Source organism: Pygocentrus nattereri, chromosome 12 (assembly GCF_015220715.1).
Source record: "Pygocentrus nattereri isolate fPygNat1 chromosome 12, fPygNat1.pri, whole genome shotgun sequence".
Classification (NCBI taxonomy): Eukaryota; Metazoa; Chordata; class Actinopteri; order Characiformes; family Serrasalmidae; genus Pygocentrus; species Pygocentrus nattereri.
Window position 1 is genome coordinate 29,768,673 of NC_051222.1, and position 18,651 is coordinate 29,787,323.

At 40.7% G+C, this 18,651-nt stretch overlaps 2 protein-coding genes across 3 annotated transcripts in view; one reads left to right on the forward strand and one right to left on the reverse strand.

Annotated features, from left to right (window-relative positions):
• usp34 (ubiquitin specific peptidase 34) overlaps window positions 1-2,121 on the forward strand; it is a 121,977-nt gene extending 119,856 nt beyond the window's left edge. For both annotated transcript variants that reach the window (XM_037543733.1, XM_037543734.1), the window contains one exon: window positions 1-2,121. This exon is cut by the window's left edge and continues 1,362 nt beyond it. The gene's annotated coding sequence lies outside the window, so the exon portion shown is untranslated.
• Window positions 2,122-2,419: 298 nt separating this feature from the next.
• The window catches only part of LOC108438612 (cadherin-23), a 32,174-nt gene continuing 15,942 nt past the window's right edge, over window positions 2,420-18,651 (reverse strand). The window contains exons 16-30 of the mRNA XM_037543735.1: window positions 16,868-17,815; window positions 16,354-16,479; window positions 15,249-15,485; window positions 14,188-14,286; window positions 13,751-13,923; window positions 12,834-12,982; window positions 12,339-12,646; window positions 12,078-12,188; window positions 10,446-10,637; window positions 9,358-9,452; window positions 7,627-7,791; window positions 6,934-7,131; window positions 5,675-5,746; window positions 4,442-4,478; window positions 2,420-4,124 (exon numbers count right to left, since the gene is read on the reverse strand). Of these exons, the coding sequence (XP_037399632.1) occupies window positions 4,062-4,124; window positions 4,442-4,478; window positions 5,675-5,746; window positions 6,934-7,131; window positions 7,627-7,791; window positions 9,358-9,452; window positions 10,446-10,637; window positions 12,078-12,188; window positions 12,339-12,646; window positions 12,834-12,982; window positions 13,751-13,923; window positions 14,188-14,286; window positions 15,249-15,485; window positions 16,354-16,479; window positions 16,868-17,815 (2,973 nt within the window). The 3' untranslated portion in view covers window positions 2,420-4,061. The remainder of the gene's footprint in view (window positions 4,125-4,441; window positions 4,479-5,674; window positions 5,747-6,933; window positions 7,132-7,626; window positions 7,792-9,357; window positions 9,453-10,445; window positions 10,638-12,077; window positions 12,189-12,338; window positions 12,647-12,833; window positions 12,983-13,750; window positions 13,924-14,187; window positions 14,287-15,248; window positions 15,486-16,353; window positions 16,480-16,867; window positions 17,816-18,651) is intronic.

The window sequence follows — 18,651 nt, forward strand, 5'->3', positions numbered from 1 at the left end:
CTTGAGACGTTTATCTTATCTCAACATTACAGTTATCTTGAGATAACAAGGTAATTGTTGTGATCTAAACATAACAGCTGTTGCGAGTTAATTATCTTGTGATCTCAAGGTAACGTTATCTTGAGATAATGAGTTAGTCTTATGATCTCAACATAAAATAGTTTTCTTGAGATAAATTATCTTGTGATCTTAAGGTAAGAAAGTTGTTCTCTTGAGAGAACAAGTTGATCTATGATGTCAAGATAACACAGTTGTTAATCATCTTGTGATCCCAAGGTGACAAAGTTATCTTGAGATAACAAGTTAATCTTAAGATCTTAAATAACAGATTTGTCCAGAAAATTATAAAAACAGCTCTTGGCCTCTCCGGACTTCCATAGGTTGGAGCTTGAAGTTGCTATATAACAAAGTTGTTATCTTGAAATCTCAACTCGTTATCTCAAGAAAACAGTCCAGAAAATTATAACACCCCCCGGCCTCCCCGGAGTTCCACAGGTTGGAGCATGAAGTCGCTAAATAACGCTGAGTTTCCCGTTTAAATTGTTACACGATGGAGCTGGACTGTGTTGTAGTGAATTAAAGTAGGTGGAATTTCCCGTCATTACTTGGCAGAAAAAGACACTCGATATATTGTGTGACTGTTCGCAGCCTCACAGTCTGAATGTCACTGAAGTCAGTCTCGCACTCTGAATGTCCGTGTTTTAACCATATGTTACTCTTTCTCATTAGGCTGAGTGGGACTTCCATCAGTCTTCTGTAAAGCTTGTCCAACCTAGCAGCACTCGCGACAAACTCCGAAAGAGTGCCTTTATTTGTACTGGGTCACCTCTAGATCAGCTGGTGGCTTCAGCGGGGCAGTCACCAAACTGTACTGTAGACCCTTTCGGCTGTCGCTGGTATGTTTTTGCTTTCCGTCTGTTCATCGGTCTGTCTCGTTTCTTCTCTGGTCAAGGCTTGACGTTCATGGTTTTCGTGCAGTGTTACAGTTGCTAAGGAACTATGGAACCTGAACTTGAGCAGTTACCATAATAACACCTACAGTCAGCTGCTGCAACATCCTAGCTGAAAAAAAATCAATCAAGAAATAAAGAAAACAGCAGCTATAGCACATTTATCAAAGGGCAAAAAAAGTTTCTTTTCCTTTATATTGTTTCCTTTCTTCCCTTTTTTTGAAGTGGTTTATTTGTTTAGAGGTTGCTGTTCTGAGACGGGGAAAGGTTTACAGAGTTTTAGTCCCTTTTGTTCCTAATTTAATTTGCATTTTTAATCACTATGTATTATTGTCTTCTGTGCCAGTTTTGTACTTATCGCAGTGAGGCCAAACCTTGCCTTGCTCATTTGTTTGTTTGTTTTTGTTTTTTTCTTCTGTGGTTGATATCAAAGCTACGTTTACTTGTACATTGAACAGAAAAAAAAAGAACCACGACAAAATTGATTCTGTAAAGAATCTTCTAGTTGTTGCCTGGCATTGTAAATGAGAAGATTAAAAAAAAAAAAGTATATATGTAAGATATATGTATACAGTATATATCCAATGGTAAGTGTCGTATATACTGTATATGTATATATATATATAAATCTACTGTGTATATACATATGCTGTATATGTATATAGACTTAATGGTGCTTTATCAGACACAAAAACTTATGTGTTGCTTGAATAAAGCACACCTGATGTAACTGTTGGAGCTATATTTTATTTACCAAGATACATTCCATAATCTATCTAATGTCATCCTTGCATTTTTCTGTTTTCTTGTTATGTTTTTCAGTTTTTCCTCTTGATTTATTTTAATATAGGATAACTTAATAAAATTTTAATATGATTTAATTATGAACCAAGTCAAATGGCAGACTGAGATTTCTTTGATTTCTCACATAAAACTCACCGAAATGGCTTCTTTAATATTTCTATACATTTTATTGCACAATCCCATATAATCAGTTACTCAGTCTTTCAGCTTTAGCTCAGACACTCCACGTCTTACAGAAATCTGGATACAAACATCTTTCCAGGTTGTTAACTGTAGATTTAGGTATGGTAATACAAGCATTTGCAAACTATATTTAATCGTTTGCCATTTTTGCCGAATAGAAAACTTTATTAACAGTGTAAAGACTGCATTGTAGAAAAAAGGCTGACAAATGTGTGAATATAAAATATTGAAAAGAAATGAGGGCTCTGTAAAGCTGACACTGAAATCATTCATCTGAAATATAGTTTTTTTAATAGTATACATCTGCTCAAATCTGCTGTTGTCCCACTGTTTAGAAACACGAGCTATACGCCGGTCAGGCGTAACATTCAGACCACTCTGTCCACTTTATCAGCTCCACTTACTGTATAGCTGCACTCTGTAGTTCTACAGTTACAGACTGTAGTCCATCTGTTTCTCTGATACTCTGTTACCCTGTTCTTCAGTGGTCAGGACCCCCATGGACCCTCACAGAGCAGGCAGTATTTGGGTGATGTCATTCTCAGCACTGCAATGACACTGACGTGGTGGTGGTGTGTTAGTGTGTGTGGTGCAGGTCTGAGTGGATCAGCAACTCACGATGCAAGTGCACCTATACGGTACGTGGAGCTGATAAACTGGACAATGAGTGTAGAAACAAGCAGGTGGTCTTAATGTTGTGTAATTGGTGTATAATCAAACATTTTCAGAACTTATTAAGCTTCATGTTTGTTTCATTCAAAGTTGTAAACTCCTTACGAACCAGTCTTCTAGTGTCCTGAGGGTTTTAGGACAGTACAGTAACAGGGTTGACTCGCTATTTTTGATTTTTGGACACCTGTTTGTGTCTTTAACAAAAACAGTGGCGGTGCTTTATCCAACGCTAAAAATCAAGAAAATTAGTAAAAAAAATTTTATTAAAATCCATCACTGTGTTTTGAACTAGGGGTGGGCAATATGGCAAAAACAGAATCACCACAATAGCTGACGTTTGTACACTGTTCTAGATCAGGGGTGTCAAACTCGACCACTAGGGTCATATTAAAAAATGTCAGCAAATCTGTGGGTCAGCTGTGTTTTTCATTTTAACTTAACGTTCTGCCCTGATCTGACCCGGCCATTGTTTATTCAGCGTACACCAAAACTACAGCAGCAAACTGGGCACCGCATACGTATTTTAAAACAATACCAAATTGTTTTAATGATTTCAATTGGTTTAGATTTTTGTAAAACTGCCTATTGGCTTGAACTAGAAACTGGACATCTTTTCTTTTTGTGTAACTGCTGAGTTTTGTTGGGGATGGGAATCAGAACGTGCACTATGCTGCAGTGCATGCTGGGGCATGTAGTTTAGCTCATTTTTAAAACGAGCTAATAATAATGGAAAATTTGAAATAATTTTGCAGGCTGAATAGGATTGAGCGATGGGTGTGACTCGGCCCACAGGCCTTGCGTTTGACACATGGGTTCTAGAGTAAAGCAGTGTTCTAAAGTACGGATGATGCCAGAGAAGATTCATGGAGCAACAGGTGGAATGTAAAAATATGGTTGTGTAGTTTTGACCAGAGGGACGTGGACCGCTACCCCCTTAATGCAGACAACAGAGGCTCAAGCTTCAGTCACACCAGCAGGGGACTGTATTTCACTAAACATGAGCCATTATTCTCATCATTACAGCAAACCTGTGGCCATTTGTGATTGTTGGGATCTTGTGAGTATGGAGGCCTGAAGGCACATTTTCAGATGAGCTAATTTTAGAGAGTTGTGGTCAGGGTTTGCTCAGCCAGCTGTGGGGTCTCTCTGCACAGGCTGCCGTTGTTGTCCGCGCAGGGGAGGGGAAGCTGTGCCTTTATTCCTGTTTGTGTTTTTGACTTGAACACATGTGTTTTATAATATATATAAACTGGTGACACCCATGTAGGCCTACACTGCTTTGTTCTAGGACACTGTACGACTGTCCTGCATCATTGAAAATGAAGCCGTGTTCTGGGAGTACTAAGAATATCTAAGAAAAGCACATTGACGTCATTTCTTTTACAATAATGAGAAGATATTGTCATGTTTTCCACTCCTGGCTTCAATGCAGCGATTTTCGATAGGTGTTTCTCAAAAAGCTGCCATTGCTGATACTTCTGATGTTTTCCTGCTGCCTTTGTAACTTCCCTGATCCTTGGAAGAAAAAAGAGAAAAGTGTCAGTCTGGTGAAAGTTCAAGTTCAAGCAACACACCTTGACACAACAACCACTGGGGCACCAGACCAGGGGAGCACCAGCAAGCCCCACTTTTACTAGCACGTTTATTTTTATGATGACCAATATGCAAATTTGGTCTAAAGTAACTCAAAAACTGAAGGAAAATAGAGCCGCCCTGCCCCTTCAGCTGGTCATGAAAGCACATTTTCTGATTCACTACCAACATTCTTGTTTCTGTGCTGGTGTAATGATGCTATTCTTTTGTTTGTAGGTCATTAACTGGATGAAACTTACCGCCTGTGTCTCTGTAAACACCACTTCATTAGTGAAGCTGTAGAAGGGAGAAAAGAAAGATGTTGAAGAATGCTTTCACTATATAGAGAAAAGTATTGGGACAGACCTCTTAGTCATTGAATTCAGGTGTTTCATTCTGTTTCATGGCCACAGGTGTATAAAATCAAGCACCTAGCCGTGCAGCTTGCCTTAGTGAAAGAATGGGTCGTTCTAAAGAGCTCACTGAATTTGAGCGTGGTGCTGTAATATCATGCCACCGTTGCAAAAGGCCAGTTAGCAAAATTCCTTGCCTCTTTTCTGCAATCAACTGTGTGGTATTATTGAAAAATGGAAGAGTCTAGGAACCACAGCAACTCCGCCATGAAGTGTCGGACCATGTAAAGTTACAGAGCAGGTCGCAGAGTGAGGGGGAGTCACCAATGCTCTGCTGCATGGGTTTCCATGGCTGAGCAGCTGCATGCAGGCCTTATATTAATAAGCACAATGCGAAGCGTCGGATTGAGTGGTGTAAAGCACCATCACTGGCCTCTGGAGTGATGAATCGGCTTCTGTCAGTCTGATAGTTGAGTCTGGGTTAAGCGAATGCCTGGAGAATCTTACCTGCCTGACTGCATTGTGCCAACTGCAAAGTTTGGTGGAGGAGGGATAATGCTATGGGGTTGTTTTTCAGGGATTGGTTTAGGCCTCTTAGATCCAGTAAAGGGAAATCTTAATGCTTCAGTAGTCCGACATTTTGGACAACTATATGCTTCTAACTTGCTTGGGGAAAAACCTTTTCTGTTCCAGCGTGACTGAGCCCCAGTGCACAAAGCACGGTACATACAGGCATGGCCTTTGTGAGTTTGATGAGCCCTGAGCTCAACCCCATCCAACACCTTTGCAATGAACTAGAACGGAGATTGTGAGCCAGGCCTTCTCATCCAACATCAGTGTCTGACCTCACAAATGTGCTTCTGGAAGAACGGTCAAAAATTCCCAGGGAAACACTCCAGAATCTTGTAGAAATCTTCTCAGAAGAGTGAAAACTGCTATAGCTGCAAAGGGGGACCAACTCCATGTGAATGCCTATGGATTTAGAGCATGATGTCATAAAAGCTCCTGTGTGTGTCCCAATACTTTTGTCCATATGGTGTATCTACGCTAGGAATGTCAACCCTGAAACATTTACAGTGAATCTGGTTTGAACTCCATAAAGAGAACGGTAGAGCACAACAGGCTTTTTGCATCACTTACATGTCACTCATGTCTCGCTTTCCTATGTTAAAGCTCTCTTTATCCGAATCCGTGTCCGTCATCATCTTGAACCTGAGTCAACATAAAAGCACAGAATGCTGGTAATGATCTCGTTCTACATGAGGAACTGCAGCACTTTTTTTGTTAAAATACTCATTTTAAGTGCAATATTAATTTCAAATTTGTGTTCTCTCAAAAAGTCACAGTTTTCTCTGTATTGTAATGTGGCGAATGTTAGCATTGTGGCGAATTCCTTGCCATTTCCAGCCTGGTTATGACCTTAAAATGGTTGAAGCGTTCGTGAACAAAATCACATATTTCCAAAATGGTGACTTTACAAGAGCAGGAAAAAGATTCCTAACTTTCTGAGACTGTCTTTCAGGCAGTTTTGTATCATCCCTATAAAATCTCACCTCTTTTAAAGGTGTTGTCTTATAATGGAGATGCAAGGTTTTGTTGATTTATAGAACCATGAACACTCAAAGAACAACATGAATGCAAATATGGTTAATTGCGTGGTTAAAAAGGTTCTTCAGTAGCACTTAATTTGGATAGTCCACTTGAGATGATTTGTAGATGCTTAAATTGCTTTCAAGATGCATTCAACTAAATGTCCACTAAACTGACCATAATTTTCTTTAAACCTGGCTCTAACCCTAAACTTAACCTCAACCTAAAACCTAAACCCAACCCTCAGCCTCGTCCTAGCTCTAACCCTGGTCCAAATCTTAACCCTAACCCCACCACTGTTGCGTTTCAACAGATAGTTTGTTGACAATTTGAACATCTGTAGTTAATCTTCAGGGGACTACAGTGGACTATCCAGAGATACAGTGGACTATCCAGATAATGTGAGACCAGTTCTTCTCTATGACGCACTTGGTTTTTATAATGGTTCTGTATGGCACCAATCAATGCGTTTCCAATGTGGTCCTCAGGGACCCGAGGTGCTGTCTGGGGGTCTGCGAGGACTGTTTTGAGAACCACTGCTACATAAAAACTCTCCAGTTTCATCATCACAGTGAAGCTCAGTAGAACAGCATTTAAACTGGAAAGGCTGATACAATTTCTCAGTATACTGAAAGCCATTTATGTCAATGGTCTGTAAAGCTTGTCCAACTTAACACCAGCGCGCTACACAAGAGTGTATTTGACAGGAAGCGTGAATGATGGGTCATTTACATTCACATTTCACATGCAAATCATTTATAGCTTGTGAAAAGCAACAGTCTCCCCAAACTTCATCATCGAGCACTTACTTGATCACGGTCACCACCACTAGGACTACAAGCCCCACAAGGCTTAGCGCTAAAAGAACGGCGAGTGCAATAACCACAACTTCGTTAGACTGTTGTGAACTTCCAGAACCTCCTTCCAGCTCCTGCTCTACTTCCAGCCCAGGACCAAACACGTTCTCCAGCTCCACTTTCACACTCCCCTGTTCACTCCTCAGCTTCCTGTAGGAGTTAGAACATTCAGCCATGTTCATTTTAGAAGTAACTAAAGGTGCTAAGCTAAGATTTTAGATGACTGTAAACCAGTATCTTAAAGCAAGAGTCTGTTAAAAAATCACATTAGTACAATTCCCCACAACCCAATTTCAGCTTAGATGTTTTTTCAGTTTCTGCACTGACTACAAGGCTTACGCAGCTAATAAGTGATACAGACCAATTAGCATTGTGCAAAGCCTGAAAACCTAAAGGCCTAAAACATCATGTGCTTGCCTCAAAATGGGTTAAGCTGTGAAGCAATCTTAAAAAGATTCACTTATAAGGTTCTTGATACAGTTGGCTATAATCATGGTCATGTTAACAAAAAAAAGCAGCCGGAATTTTGTCCGTACTTCTGTACAATTTTACACTTTGGACACCAAACGTGGATTTACTGATCAACTACTTGAAATATTCCTTTAGTCTTTGGTACGGCAGCAGCCTGCTTCAGGGTCCACTTACTCATTGACCTCCTTGGCACTTATGATGGTGCCGTCTTTGTCTGTTGCGATAAAACCGATGTAGGTCTTGGCGGTGGTTTCCCTCAGGAGTGAACGCATCTCGTTTATGCTCTCCACCCTCAGGCTTAAAATGTTCACACTCCAGCCAAGCACTTTCTCCAGAGAACTGTGGGAGACGGAAACAAATATTCAACTGGCCTTTGGTTAAGTTGGAGAACTTTGTTCTCCGGTAAAATAAAAAAAAAATGACGGATCAAATATCCGCGTAAAAGCAGCCTGCCCAGCCGTGTTACTTCATGCAGCTGACCTTGCTGTGATCTTACTGCCAGTCTGTCTAGTTTTGTTCAAAACAGGTCTTAATTAAGCCTTTCTTTGAGCTCGCTACTTCCACTTGTGCTACAACAGTGTTTTTGTGGGGAACAGCTTTTAATTCTTAGCGGTTCAGTTTATCGTAATTCCAAATGGTCCATCCATCTTACAGCTTCCTAGCCTCAGGTTTTCATACTTGATTGAGGGGATTATTTCTGAATGGTTGAGGAAAAAGAAAGGTTTGTTTAAATGAAACTGTCATTCATCATCTAATTTATTTCAACTGGTGGTAATTTTATGAAACTTTATCAAGTCAAAATGCTAACAGGACCGCTTTCATTGACAAAGAAAAAAAAATTGGGTAACACACTGGAGAATTTCTGGTCCTAATCCTAATCTTAACCTCAACCCAAAACCTAATCCTAACCCTCACCCTGGCCCTAATCCTAACCCTAACATTAACCTCACCCAAAAACCTAATCCTAACCCTCACCCTGGCCCTAATCCTAACCCTAACATTAACCTCAACCCAAAACCTAATCCTAACCTTAACCTCAACGCAAATCCTAACCTTGGCCCTAATCCTAACCTTAACCTCAACCCAAAAACCTAATCCTAACCCTCACCCTGGCCCTAATCCTAACCTTAACCTCAACCCAAAAACCTAATCCTAACCCTCACCCTGGCCCTAATCCTAACCCTAACATTAACCTCACCCAAAAACCTAATCCTAACCCTCACCCTGGCCCTAATCCTAACCCTAACCTTAACCTCAACCCAAAAACCTAATCCTAACACTCACCCTGGCCCTAATCCTAACCCTAACCTTAAACATCAACCCAAAAACCTAATCCTAACACTCACCCTGGCCCTAATCCTAACCCTAACCTTAACCTCAACCCAAAAACCTAAACCTAACCCTCACCCTGGCCCAACCCTAACCTTAAACCTCAACCCAAAAACTTAATCCTAACCCTCATATGTCTTCATCTACTGAGTCTCTGTTTGTTTCATCTAAAAGGACCACTCAAAATAAAGTGTCACCAAACTGTGTTTTTAAGGATTTCTCTCCAATTTAGTCATATTCAGTTCCACCCTCTAGTTCGGCCTCCCCCAGTCACACAATGCTACCAGTGCTAGGGAGGCACAGGCTAGCACAAACTTCCTCCGAGTCACGTGAAGCCAGCCGTCACATCTTATTGAACTGCTGTCGGAACGTCGTTTGACAGCTGGAGGTGCTCGGAGGAGAACACTAGCCACCAGTTCTGTTACGTCTGCTAACAGATGCCTATGCTGGCTAGCATCGTGCTCAGTGATGAGGGAGAGGGAGGGCCATCCTTTAGGCTACACTGGCCTAAACTCTTTAACCAAAGCAGCTGTAATCTGTCGCTTTCCAAAACAGCGGGTGGTGAATTTTACTCACTTCTGGGTGTCCCGAATTTTCTCCTGCACGGTGTGGACCGGCTGGTTGAGTGCAATCACCACAATGTTGTCACTGCCACTGTTTTTCACGGTCACCTGAGAAAGGCACACATAGGTAATGTAAGCTAGATGGCTTTGGACCTCATTCAACCATACATACTAACAATGAATGGAAGCTTATAGTCACCAATTAGCACATTAATCATTTCCATAACTGGCCTGTCCGTCCTCTGCCCACATTTATTCGTTCATAGCAGCTGTGCTAAAGGTTGGTGAAGCTTTACAGAATGCTGGAGATAAAAATGACTAAATACCTCTAAAAAAATATTAATCTCAACGAGTGGTCGTGTTAACTGTGAAAAGCAGTACAGTATGTAAAAGGTTTGTAATTTAATGTAAACATAAAAATATTTCATTTTCTCTATAATAATTCATTTTCCCCACAAGGGGGCACTATTAGCACTCACATAGCGTTTTTCTGCATTTTTAAGCATGAGGAAACCCACACCAGCCGGAATGCAATGTATGGTTAGAGTCAAAATTGTAAACAAAGTAGTTTGTGAGCTAAAGGAAAGGCTCAGTGTTATTTAATGTGTTTTTATTCACAGTCATGTAAATTCTACAAAACAGGCTAGATAGCAAAGACAGTAAGAACGGCAGGGGGTGCCTTAACTTCCAGATCTTGGCATGTTTTGGAGGAGATTTTCAGCCAAATTTAGAATCTTAAATTGCTGCTGGTTTTCCATACAACATTACAGTCCTAAACTAAACCACTTATGGCCATTTTGCACTTTGCAATACCATTTGTTCTGAACTTCAACAAACTTCTGAATTTGTTCTCTGGTGCTCTTATTACCTGATAGACCACAACTAACTTAACCTGCACTGCAGTTCGCACTACTGCGTGTGAGGAGGCAGTGGGGAAACGTTCGATATTGCACAACTGAATAGCTGACTTCAACTCAGTGAGCACTTGGACTTGACCGAATATTTGAAAGAACTTGAAGGTCTATGGCATGCATGCAATTGTGATTACAGTAAGTTTTAAAACTTGTTGAATCGGAATGTTCTGTGGGAATGTAGGCTCACCTGGAGTTCAGCCTTAGTGAAGAGGCCGTGTCTATCTGTAGCTTTGACCTGGACTTTTATGACCTTACCGCCCATTCCTGTCAAATCCATCACATAGACCTGACCAGAGGAGCTCTCCACTGCTAGCAATGAACTGGACTCCTCCAGAGAATACTGAAGCTCCTCAGTGTCCCCAACGTCAGGGTCAGTCGCCTGCAGAAACACGGAAACCACAACTGGAATTAAAGGGGAATTATGCTATTAGTACACTTGGTAAAGTATAGTATATGTTTTAGTATATGTGGCCTACTCTTGTACATCTACATAGACTTGTATATAGATATCCTTGTACAAACCTATACTTGTGGGCTGTATTGGTAATTAAACTTCATAAAGTGAACTTTCATAAACTAAAAAGTGGGACAGAAGTATATAACTAGTAAAGAAAACAGCAGGGGTTGCGCACACTAGTCGACTTTACTGCTTGGCCTGACACTATAAGCTTTATGTCAACTAGTCGCTGATCACGTGATTGACAGTAACAACTTGTACGCCTCAGAGAAGACAACAGGTGAGGAGCCTGGTGATTTCTGGGTCCATATCTCTGGTTCCCTGAAGGCTAGCAATGCGATCCTGGGCTCGTTGGACAGTCACGCTCTGCTGATCGGTGGAGTTTGGCTTCATCGCGGATTTTTAAAGTCACTTGTTGTAAAGCATTTCCTTCTGCTGTGGTTTTGCTCATGACGTCATCAATGATTAGTTGGACATCAACTCAACCTGTGGTTTTCTTCTAAGTATACTTTCCTAAACTAAAACGTGGGCTACAAGAATAGATAACTAATACCTATAAGTTCACTTATAGTGTAGTTTACACTACAGCTGCAGTACAAAAAGTGTAAAGTAGTTGTGCACTTAAAGTTTACTCTCACACCCAAAGTATATGTAAAAGTATACTTGTATGAACTTAAAAGTGGGCCAGTTTAGTCCCAAGAAGTATACTACCCTGGTATACTTGTTTACTTACTACATATAGTATACTTGGGAAATATACGTCAACTTTACTTAAGTTCTCTTCATAAAATAAAGTTTAGGTATACTTTATGTACGCTTATGAACGCACTGCCTGATGTCTGAGACATTGTTTTATGGAAATTTGAGAAGGTTTGGGCCTAAAATATATTCCTAAAGCCTTTCATGGTCAAGAGGTACATGCAAGGTATATTTGAGGCAAAGTAGTCCCCAAAGAGAACATGTTTGTTCAGATATATGACTATTTAACATCATCTACATTACATATTGCATGTAAAAACCCAGAAAACACATTGGTTCATAAATAAAATGGCTATATCTGTTGTAGACATCATGACTCCTTGATTCCTGGTTCCTATCACCATCACTGTAAAGAAATCTAAGTCGGTAAGTTTCTCTATCATGAACCAGTTCACACCAAACTTCTCTAAATTGCAAGTAAGGCAACATTTATTTTATCGCTTGTCTTTTACTTACATTCAACAAAATATCAAATAAATTGACTTAACTTCTTACTTTCACTTGAATCTAAACCTCAACCCCAACCTAAACGTAAACCTAGCAGTATTTTTTTTAGTGTTTAAACGTCTTGTAATGTGTGTTTTACTGTACAGGCAGAACTACCTTTACTGTCACTACTGGAAACCTGAAAGGGGCAACGCTGAAGACTTCTGCCTCATACTTTTCACTGTCGAAGACTGGAGGTTCATTTACATCTTCTACCTGAAGTACCACCTGAGGAGGGAAGAGAGAAAGGTGAGGGAGGACACACCTTCTCCAGTTCATCAGTAGAACCCTATGTGAGTTCTTGAAGAACGCTGTAGATGAACCGAAGTGTGAAATGTTTGTTTCGGAGTGTTTATGTTTGTAGGTATGGACTAATACCGTGGTCATAGCAGTGCTGGGAGGGGTTCTGCTGTCAGTAGCTTGCACTTTAATGAAGTACCACTCCTGTTCCTCTTTATCCAGTGACTGAAGAGTCTTGAGAGTGCCACTCTTGTCCACAGAGAACAGGTCTGTGTGCGAGGTCAGTTTGTAAGTGACCTGGACCAGCTGACTTCCCGTTATTGCTTTAACCACACCCACTTCCGTTTCCACCGGTTCGTTCTCCTTCACTGAGAAGTGGTAAGTGGAGTTCTCAAAAGCCAAGTCATCTGTCAGAGAAGCTGTTGTAATCTCGATCAGGACCTTTGCTAAGAAAGAAGAAAAAACAAGTGTGAGCATCCGGTGGGGTCACTCAACATCTCGCTGAAAGTTTCTTAAGCAATAAGATTGCGTATCAGCGCACCAGTGGCACTCGACAGCATGACTGAGTGTGTTACTGCAACAATGCCACAATGTTGTGAGGGTAATTGTCTGTGCTGTGTGTTTCATACACACCTGTACTATTTCTCGGAGGACTTCCATGATCCTCTGCTATAACAGTGAGCTCCAACTCCGTGTCTTCGGGGATATCAGTAAGGTCACGAGTCCAGGTGATGACTCCTGTGTCAGGATGAAGATCCAGCAGGTCAGGCTCTGAAGAGAACCTGGAGGCAGAAAATATTACTATTCATTCATTCAGTTCCTTTTAACCGGATACGTTCTTTCACAACATTATCTTTGTCACAGTATCTGTCAGGGTTCCACTGTATGTTTCCATTCTTGGGCTCATTTGTTTATTTATTTATTATTATGATGTTGTTTTTTTCAGATCACACAAAACACTAATCTTGACACACATAAATACTATGCTCCATTTTTAACCTCAACCCAAATCCCAAAAGACATTAGATTTGGTTGGAATATAAATGGAAGAACTAGACCTTCAATTTAGGACATAAATGTCAAAACATGAGGCAAAACCCCACTTCACTGATAATGGAAAAGCCCACCTCAATGATTTTGTGAACTTTTGGCATCTCACATTTTATAAATAAATAAATTTTATTTGGCATCTCACATTTTATAAATATAAATAAATGCTGTAATATCTGCGGAGCTTAAATACAGGCACAATTCTACTGAATAAAATGAACAAAAAATTACAGATATATATTTTCTAGCTCCCAGAAATCGCCAGGCCTTCTCTGAAGACCTAGAAGGCTCTGAGGAATCCTGTCTGCTATTTTATGCTATTTAACCCAATAGACACACCTATATGTACATTAAATGTAAGAAACTTGTTTATTCAGATTTGGTTAGAATAAAAATGGAATAATTCTGACGGACCTCATGTTAAGCAGTTAGCTGTTTAAAGGGATGAAATGAACCAGTTAACTAGAAACGCTTGAAGTTTGTAAAAGTTCTTAGCTGACCTGTATGAGATGAGAGAGTTGTTCCCAGCGTCCAGATCTGTCGCAGACACGGTCAACACAACATCTCCTTTTTTGACATCCTTAGCCAAAACACGTGCTGAGTACAATTCCTCAGTGAAGACTGGATCGTTGTCGTTAACATCCGTTATGATAATTGTCAACGTGGTAACGTTCTAGGGAGAGAACATCATTCACTTTAAAGGAACACTTCATTCCAAAACATTGTCATGGCTGATAGTGAATGAAAGCTGCTGTAAGTGTATAAAAACATGGTCTACAGTCACTGTTTATACAGCATTGGCGTTTTAGCTTTGTTTTTAGCCACATGCTAGCCACACCATCAATTTTTTAAGTTCTTGAGATAAAAGCACCCAGAACTGTAATGAGTAAATGAGCATGTAACACTTGTATAAGAACCCAAAAGGTAAAGTGTTTACATTTCTTGGTGGTTCCCCGTGATCAGTGGCCACGATGACCAGCTCATAAACATCTTGTGTTTCCCGATCAAGATTCCCAGTCACAGTCAGAGTCCCTTCCTGAAATGCATATTGAAGAAGGTTCATATCACCTCAGAAGCATTGAAAAAGAGTCTGCTGATTCAGGGGTGCACATGGTAAGATGCATGGTGCCAAATACAACCTTTTCACAAGAGTCAGAATACAACCAATAAAAAGTCCAGTAAATGTTTTCATAGTGAGTTTTTTGATTAAGTAAGAATTCACACAGTTTACTCTCTTGGTGGACATAATATAGCGCCATTTGAAGCCTATAAAAGCAACGGATCATATGAACAACAGATAAACTCTCGTAGCTCATAGTAGAGAGGGCGCAGCCTTCATTCCGACGGCCGCAGCTGTCCAGCAAAACAGCAAATATAACCGCTCTGTAGTTTAATTCCTGCTTTATGTTTACTGGGAATAAATGGTGTTTGGTGATGTTACCTGCAGTGATCCTGATGACCATGACTGCCGTGTTATTTCAGCAGAGTATAATGTATTTGGAACAGACTGTCAAATATTGGATGTCAGACTCCTTGACAGAACTGCGTGGGCAGGGGCATGACAAAACATTTCAGTTGCGGGCAGGACCAGGACAAATGAATCTGATTTTCTGTGGGAACGGGCGGGAGTGGGCTGAAAAACCAGACCTCTATTTTTATGTATTTAGGTTAGAAAGCTTGTTTGCTTCAATCAACATGGAATTGAACGCGCTGCTATATTGTAGTAGACTTTTCTAGAGACTGTGTTTCACAATTCCCTCCACTATAATAAGTAACATTTGCACTCGCGCCATTTTTGACAGAACTGTTCAGAAGCAAATAAAGTTGAAGTTTTTATTAGTAACAGAGTTTTTATTTGTGGCAAAGACATGTAGGCTGCTGACGATTTATCTTGTTAGAATATTTTAAAAACCAAAAGCCGAGCAAAGACCAAGATGTGTTAGGCTGTACCACTACATAGGCCTATGGGATTGGTATGAAGGTGTTGTGGCACCTCACCATGGAAATGGTGAAGAGCTCATTGTAGGAGTAGGGGGTAAGGGTAACCATTCCATTCTCTTCAATGTCTGCATCGCTAACTTGGATATGATACACTTCTCCTGTTTGGTCCTCTGGAATCATTTGAGGATTTTCTAGGTCTATGAATTGTGGGTTGTTGTCATTGACATCCAAGACTGTTATGTTGATCTGGGCAGTTGAGCTCAAGCCATCGACAGGTTGATCTACAGCCACCACCTGTGCAGGGGACAAAGGAATGGGAAGGTTAATGTCAAAAGTCATAGAATCATTTTTAGAAGTAAACTCGTCAAAGTCAAGGTGCCAAAAGGGTTTTTTGAAGCAATGCCATAGAAGAACCAATTTATTTCCTTACAGAGCCTTTCAATGAATGATTCTTTAGAGAAATACTTTTTTTTAACCTAATCTGTGGTGGAACAATATAACATTGCAATATTTTAAGTTTAAAAATAGTACTGAACCACTACTTTTCTTTGACTAATAGAGTACTGAAATGCATTACTGTCTCAATCCACAAGACAGATCTGTTTCATTCTGATGAAAACCAGTTTTCTGTCAGGATAGTTGGATAATGTAGTGGATTACGTGCTCAGTTTACCTGCTGGAGAATGGGGCTTGATCCTCATTCAGCCAAAGTACACCAATAAGAGTCATAATAAGTCCTAAATAGCATTACATTCACCTCCTATTGTGTGCTGCTCTGGAGGGATTTCCCTATTGTGTCATATTGCAATACTTATATCAGAAATCTTGAAATATTACAACAGAATCACATTGTGGCTCAAGTATCATATTAATATATCATTATGCCTGCAGTCATTCCCACCTCTAGTACATGCTACCTTTTAAAATTCCATGTATGTGCTCCTTGGGAACTGAACCCATGACCTCGCTAGAGATGACCTCCAGTTATAGTAACTACAGGAAAGGTGAATTTTTTAAAATATAATTGATTAAACTCAAAATCAGACATGGGTCAGTAGCCTGAGTTATTCAGCTCGACTCAACACCTTGGCCTGAAGCTATCTTGCTAATCCAAGAATCCTACCCAGTAGTGATGACAGTGTTAAGTGATGATGAACTTCACCTGTATAATGTAGCTGTCTCTTGTCTCTCTGTCAAGGCTAGCATGACTCTGCAGGTGGATGACACCTTGACTGTTAATACTGAATACATCACTTGTGAGTAGAAAGTGGCCATTGGAGAATCCACCCTTAAGAGATAAGGATCAAAACAATGTTCATTAAAATGACCAAAATACCAAACAATGCTAGAGCAGTGAATGAAAGCTTGTGCAATAAGCGTCTGCCTTGTATCACAGTTCTGTTGTACCTATAATGAATTGTAAATTGTTAGTACTTCCTCAAACATTACATTTTTCCCATTTTAATTATAGCTACATCTGAGAGGGGTGTTTGGGTGCAGTCCTAGGGTTGGTATGATGTATTTATACATGCTGGATATTGCAGTCAGAGAACACTGATCGATAAAAACACAAAATCTTGAATTCTACAAACCGTTAAGACTGAGGGAAGAATATTACACTACATGACAAATAACACATTACGTGCCATGAACAGTGAATGGATGATGATGCTCACCTCATCCTCATCTGTCACCTCCAGAGACACCAGAGCAGATCCAGGCGCTATGTTCTCATAGACAGCCACATCATACTGATCCTGGCTAAATTCTGGAGCTTTATCGTTCACGTCCTGCACCCAAACGATCACCACAGTGCTGCCTGTGAGGGATGGACTGCCACCATCCCTTCCTTCCACCTCCAGTGTATATCTCTTAGCCTTGCTGTAGTCCAGCTTCTGAGCTAGGCTTATAGACCCAGTGGTGTCTATTGTAAAGGCTGCGGCTGGAGAAGGAGGTTCCTGCTTGGAGATGTGATATGACACAATGGCATTGAGACCCTCGTCTTTGTCAGTTGCGTTGACGGCAATCACATCTGCTCCTATGGTGGCGTTCTCCCAGACGATGGCCTCGTATTGTTGTTTGGAAAAGATGGGGGCATTATCATTGACGTCGGTTATTGTGATAATCAGGGAAGCCTCTGCAGAGAGAACAGGACGACCTTGGTCTTGAGCGACCACCCTGAAATTATACTTGCTCTGGGTCTCTCTGTCCAGTGCTGCTGCAACCGTGATCAAGCCGGTGTCTGGGTTGACACTAAACATCCCAGCAGAACCCTCCAGACTGTAGCGTACCTCTGCATTCAAACCTGCATCTGCATCTGTTGCCAATATAGAAGTTACATTGTCTCCAATTTCTGCATCCTCTGGTATTCCAATAGAACTTGCGATGGGGGCAAACTCAGGACTGTTGTCATTGATGTCTAGCACCTCCACATGGACTATGGCTGTGTCCCTGTTGGTGCCATCTGTAATGGACAGTTGGACTGTGTAGTTCTTCTGGGTTTCGTAGTCCAGTCTGGCTCTTGTTTTGAGCATTTTGCTTGACTCATCTATGGAGAACTTGTCTGCCTCAGTCTCAACTGTTAAGGTGACAGGAACAAAAGGATCCATGGAGAAAAAATTCACCTGGAGAACATATTGTACATCTTTACTCTTTTGATCTTCTGAATGGGGGAAAGAACATTTCAGAACAGTGGGAATAGGGGAAATCATTCTAGATCAGTGGGGAAAAGATAGACGACTCTAGAGCAATGTGAACGAGAGACAGAGTTACAGAATAATCTGAAAGGAGAGATGGATTTAGACCAGTGGGAAGAGGGGAATAAGGGAGACCATTCTAGAACTCAGGAAATAGAAAAGATCATTCTAGAACGGTGAGTAAAATGGGGAGTTCATTCTAGAACAGTAGGAATGGGGAGATTGTTTTTGAACAGTGGGAACAAGGGAATAAGTTGAACAACATAAATTAAGGCAAGAGAGTTCTTGAAAACATGTGGAATAGGTGTAATAGCTAACAATGCGAGTAGGTTACTGGTATAGTCTAATGGGTATCAGCTCTGCTCTTCACAGTGGTTGGGAAAGCATCCTACACTATACAATAAGGGTCCTTGGGCTAGACTCCTAACACTACCTTCGCCTACCTCTGTAAAAAGTGATCAAACTGTAAGTTGCTCTGGATAAGGGCGGCTGCCAAATGCCATAAATGTAAGTGGAATAGTAGAAAACATTCTAGAACAATGTGACAGTGGTAGAATAAGACAGTGGGAAGAAATGAAATTGTTCTTGAACAGCATGAATAAGAGAACATTCTGGAACAGTGGGACTAGGTGACATAATTCTAGAACAGTGTGAATGAGGCAGAACATTCTAGAACTGGTTGTTTAGGTTTGCTGGTGTTTGTTGGAGAAGATTAAATCAGTTTGTTCTGGGCTTTTAACTCTTAACTTTACTGGATCAGGCAT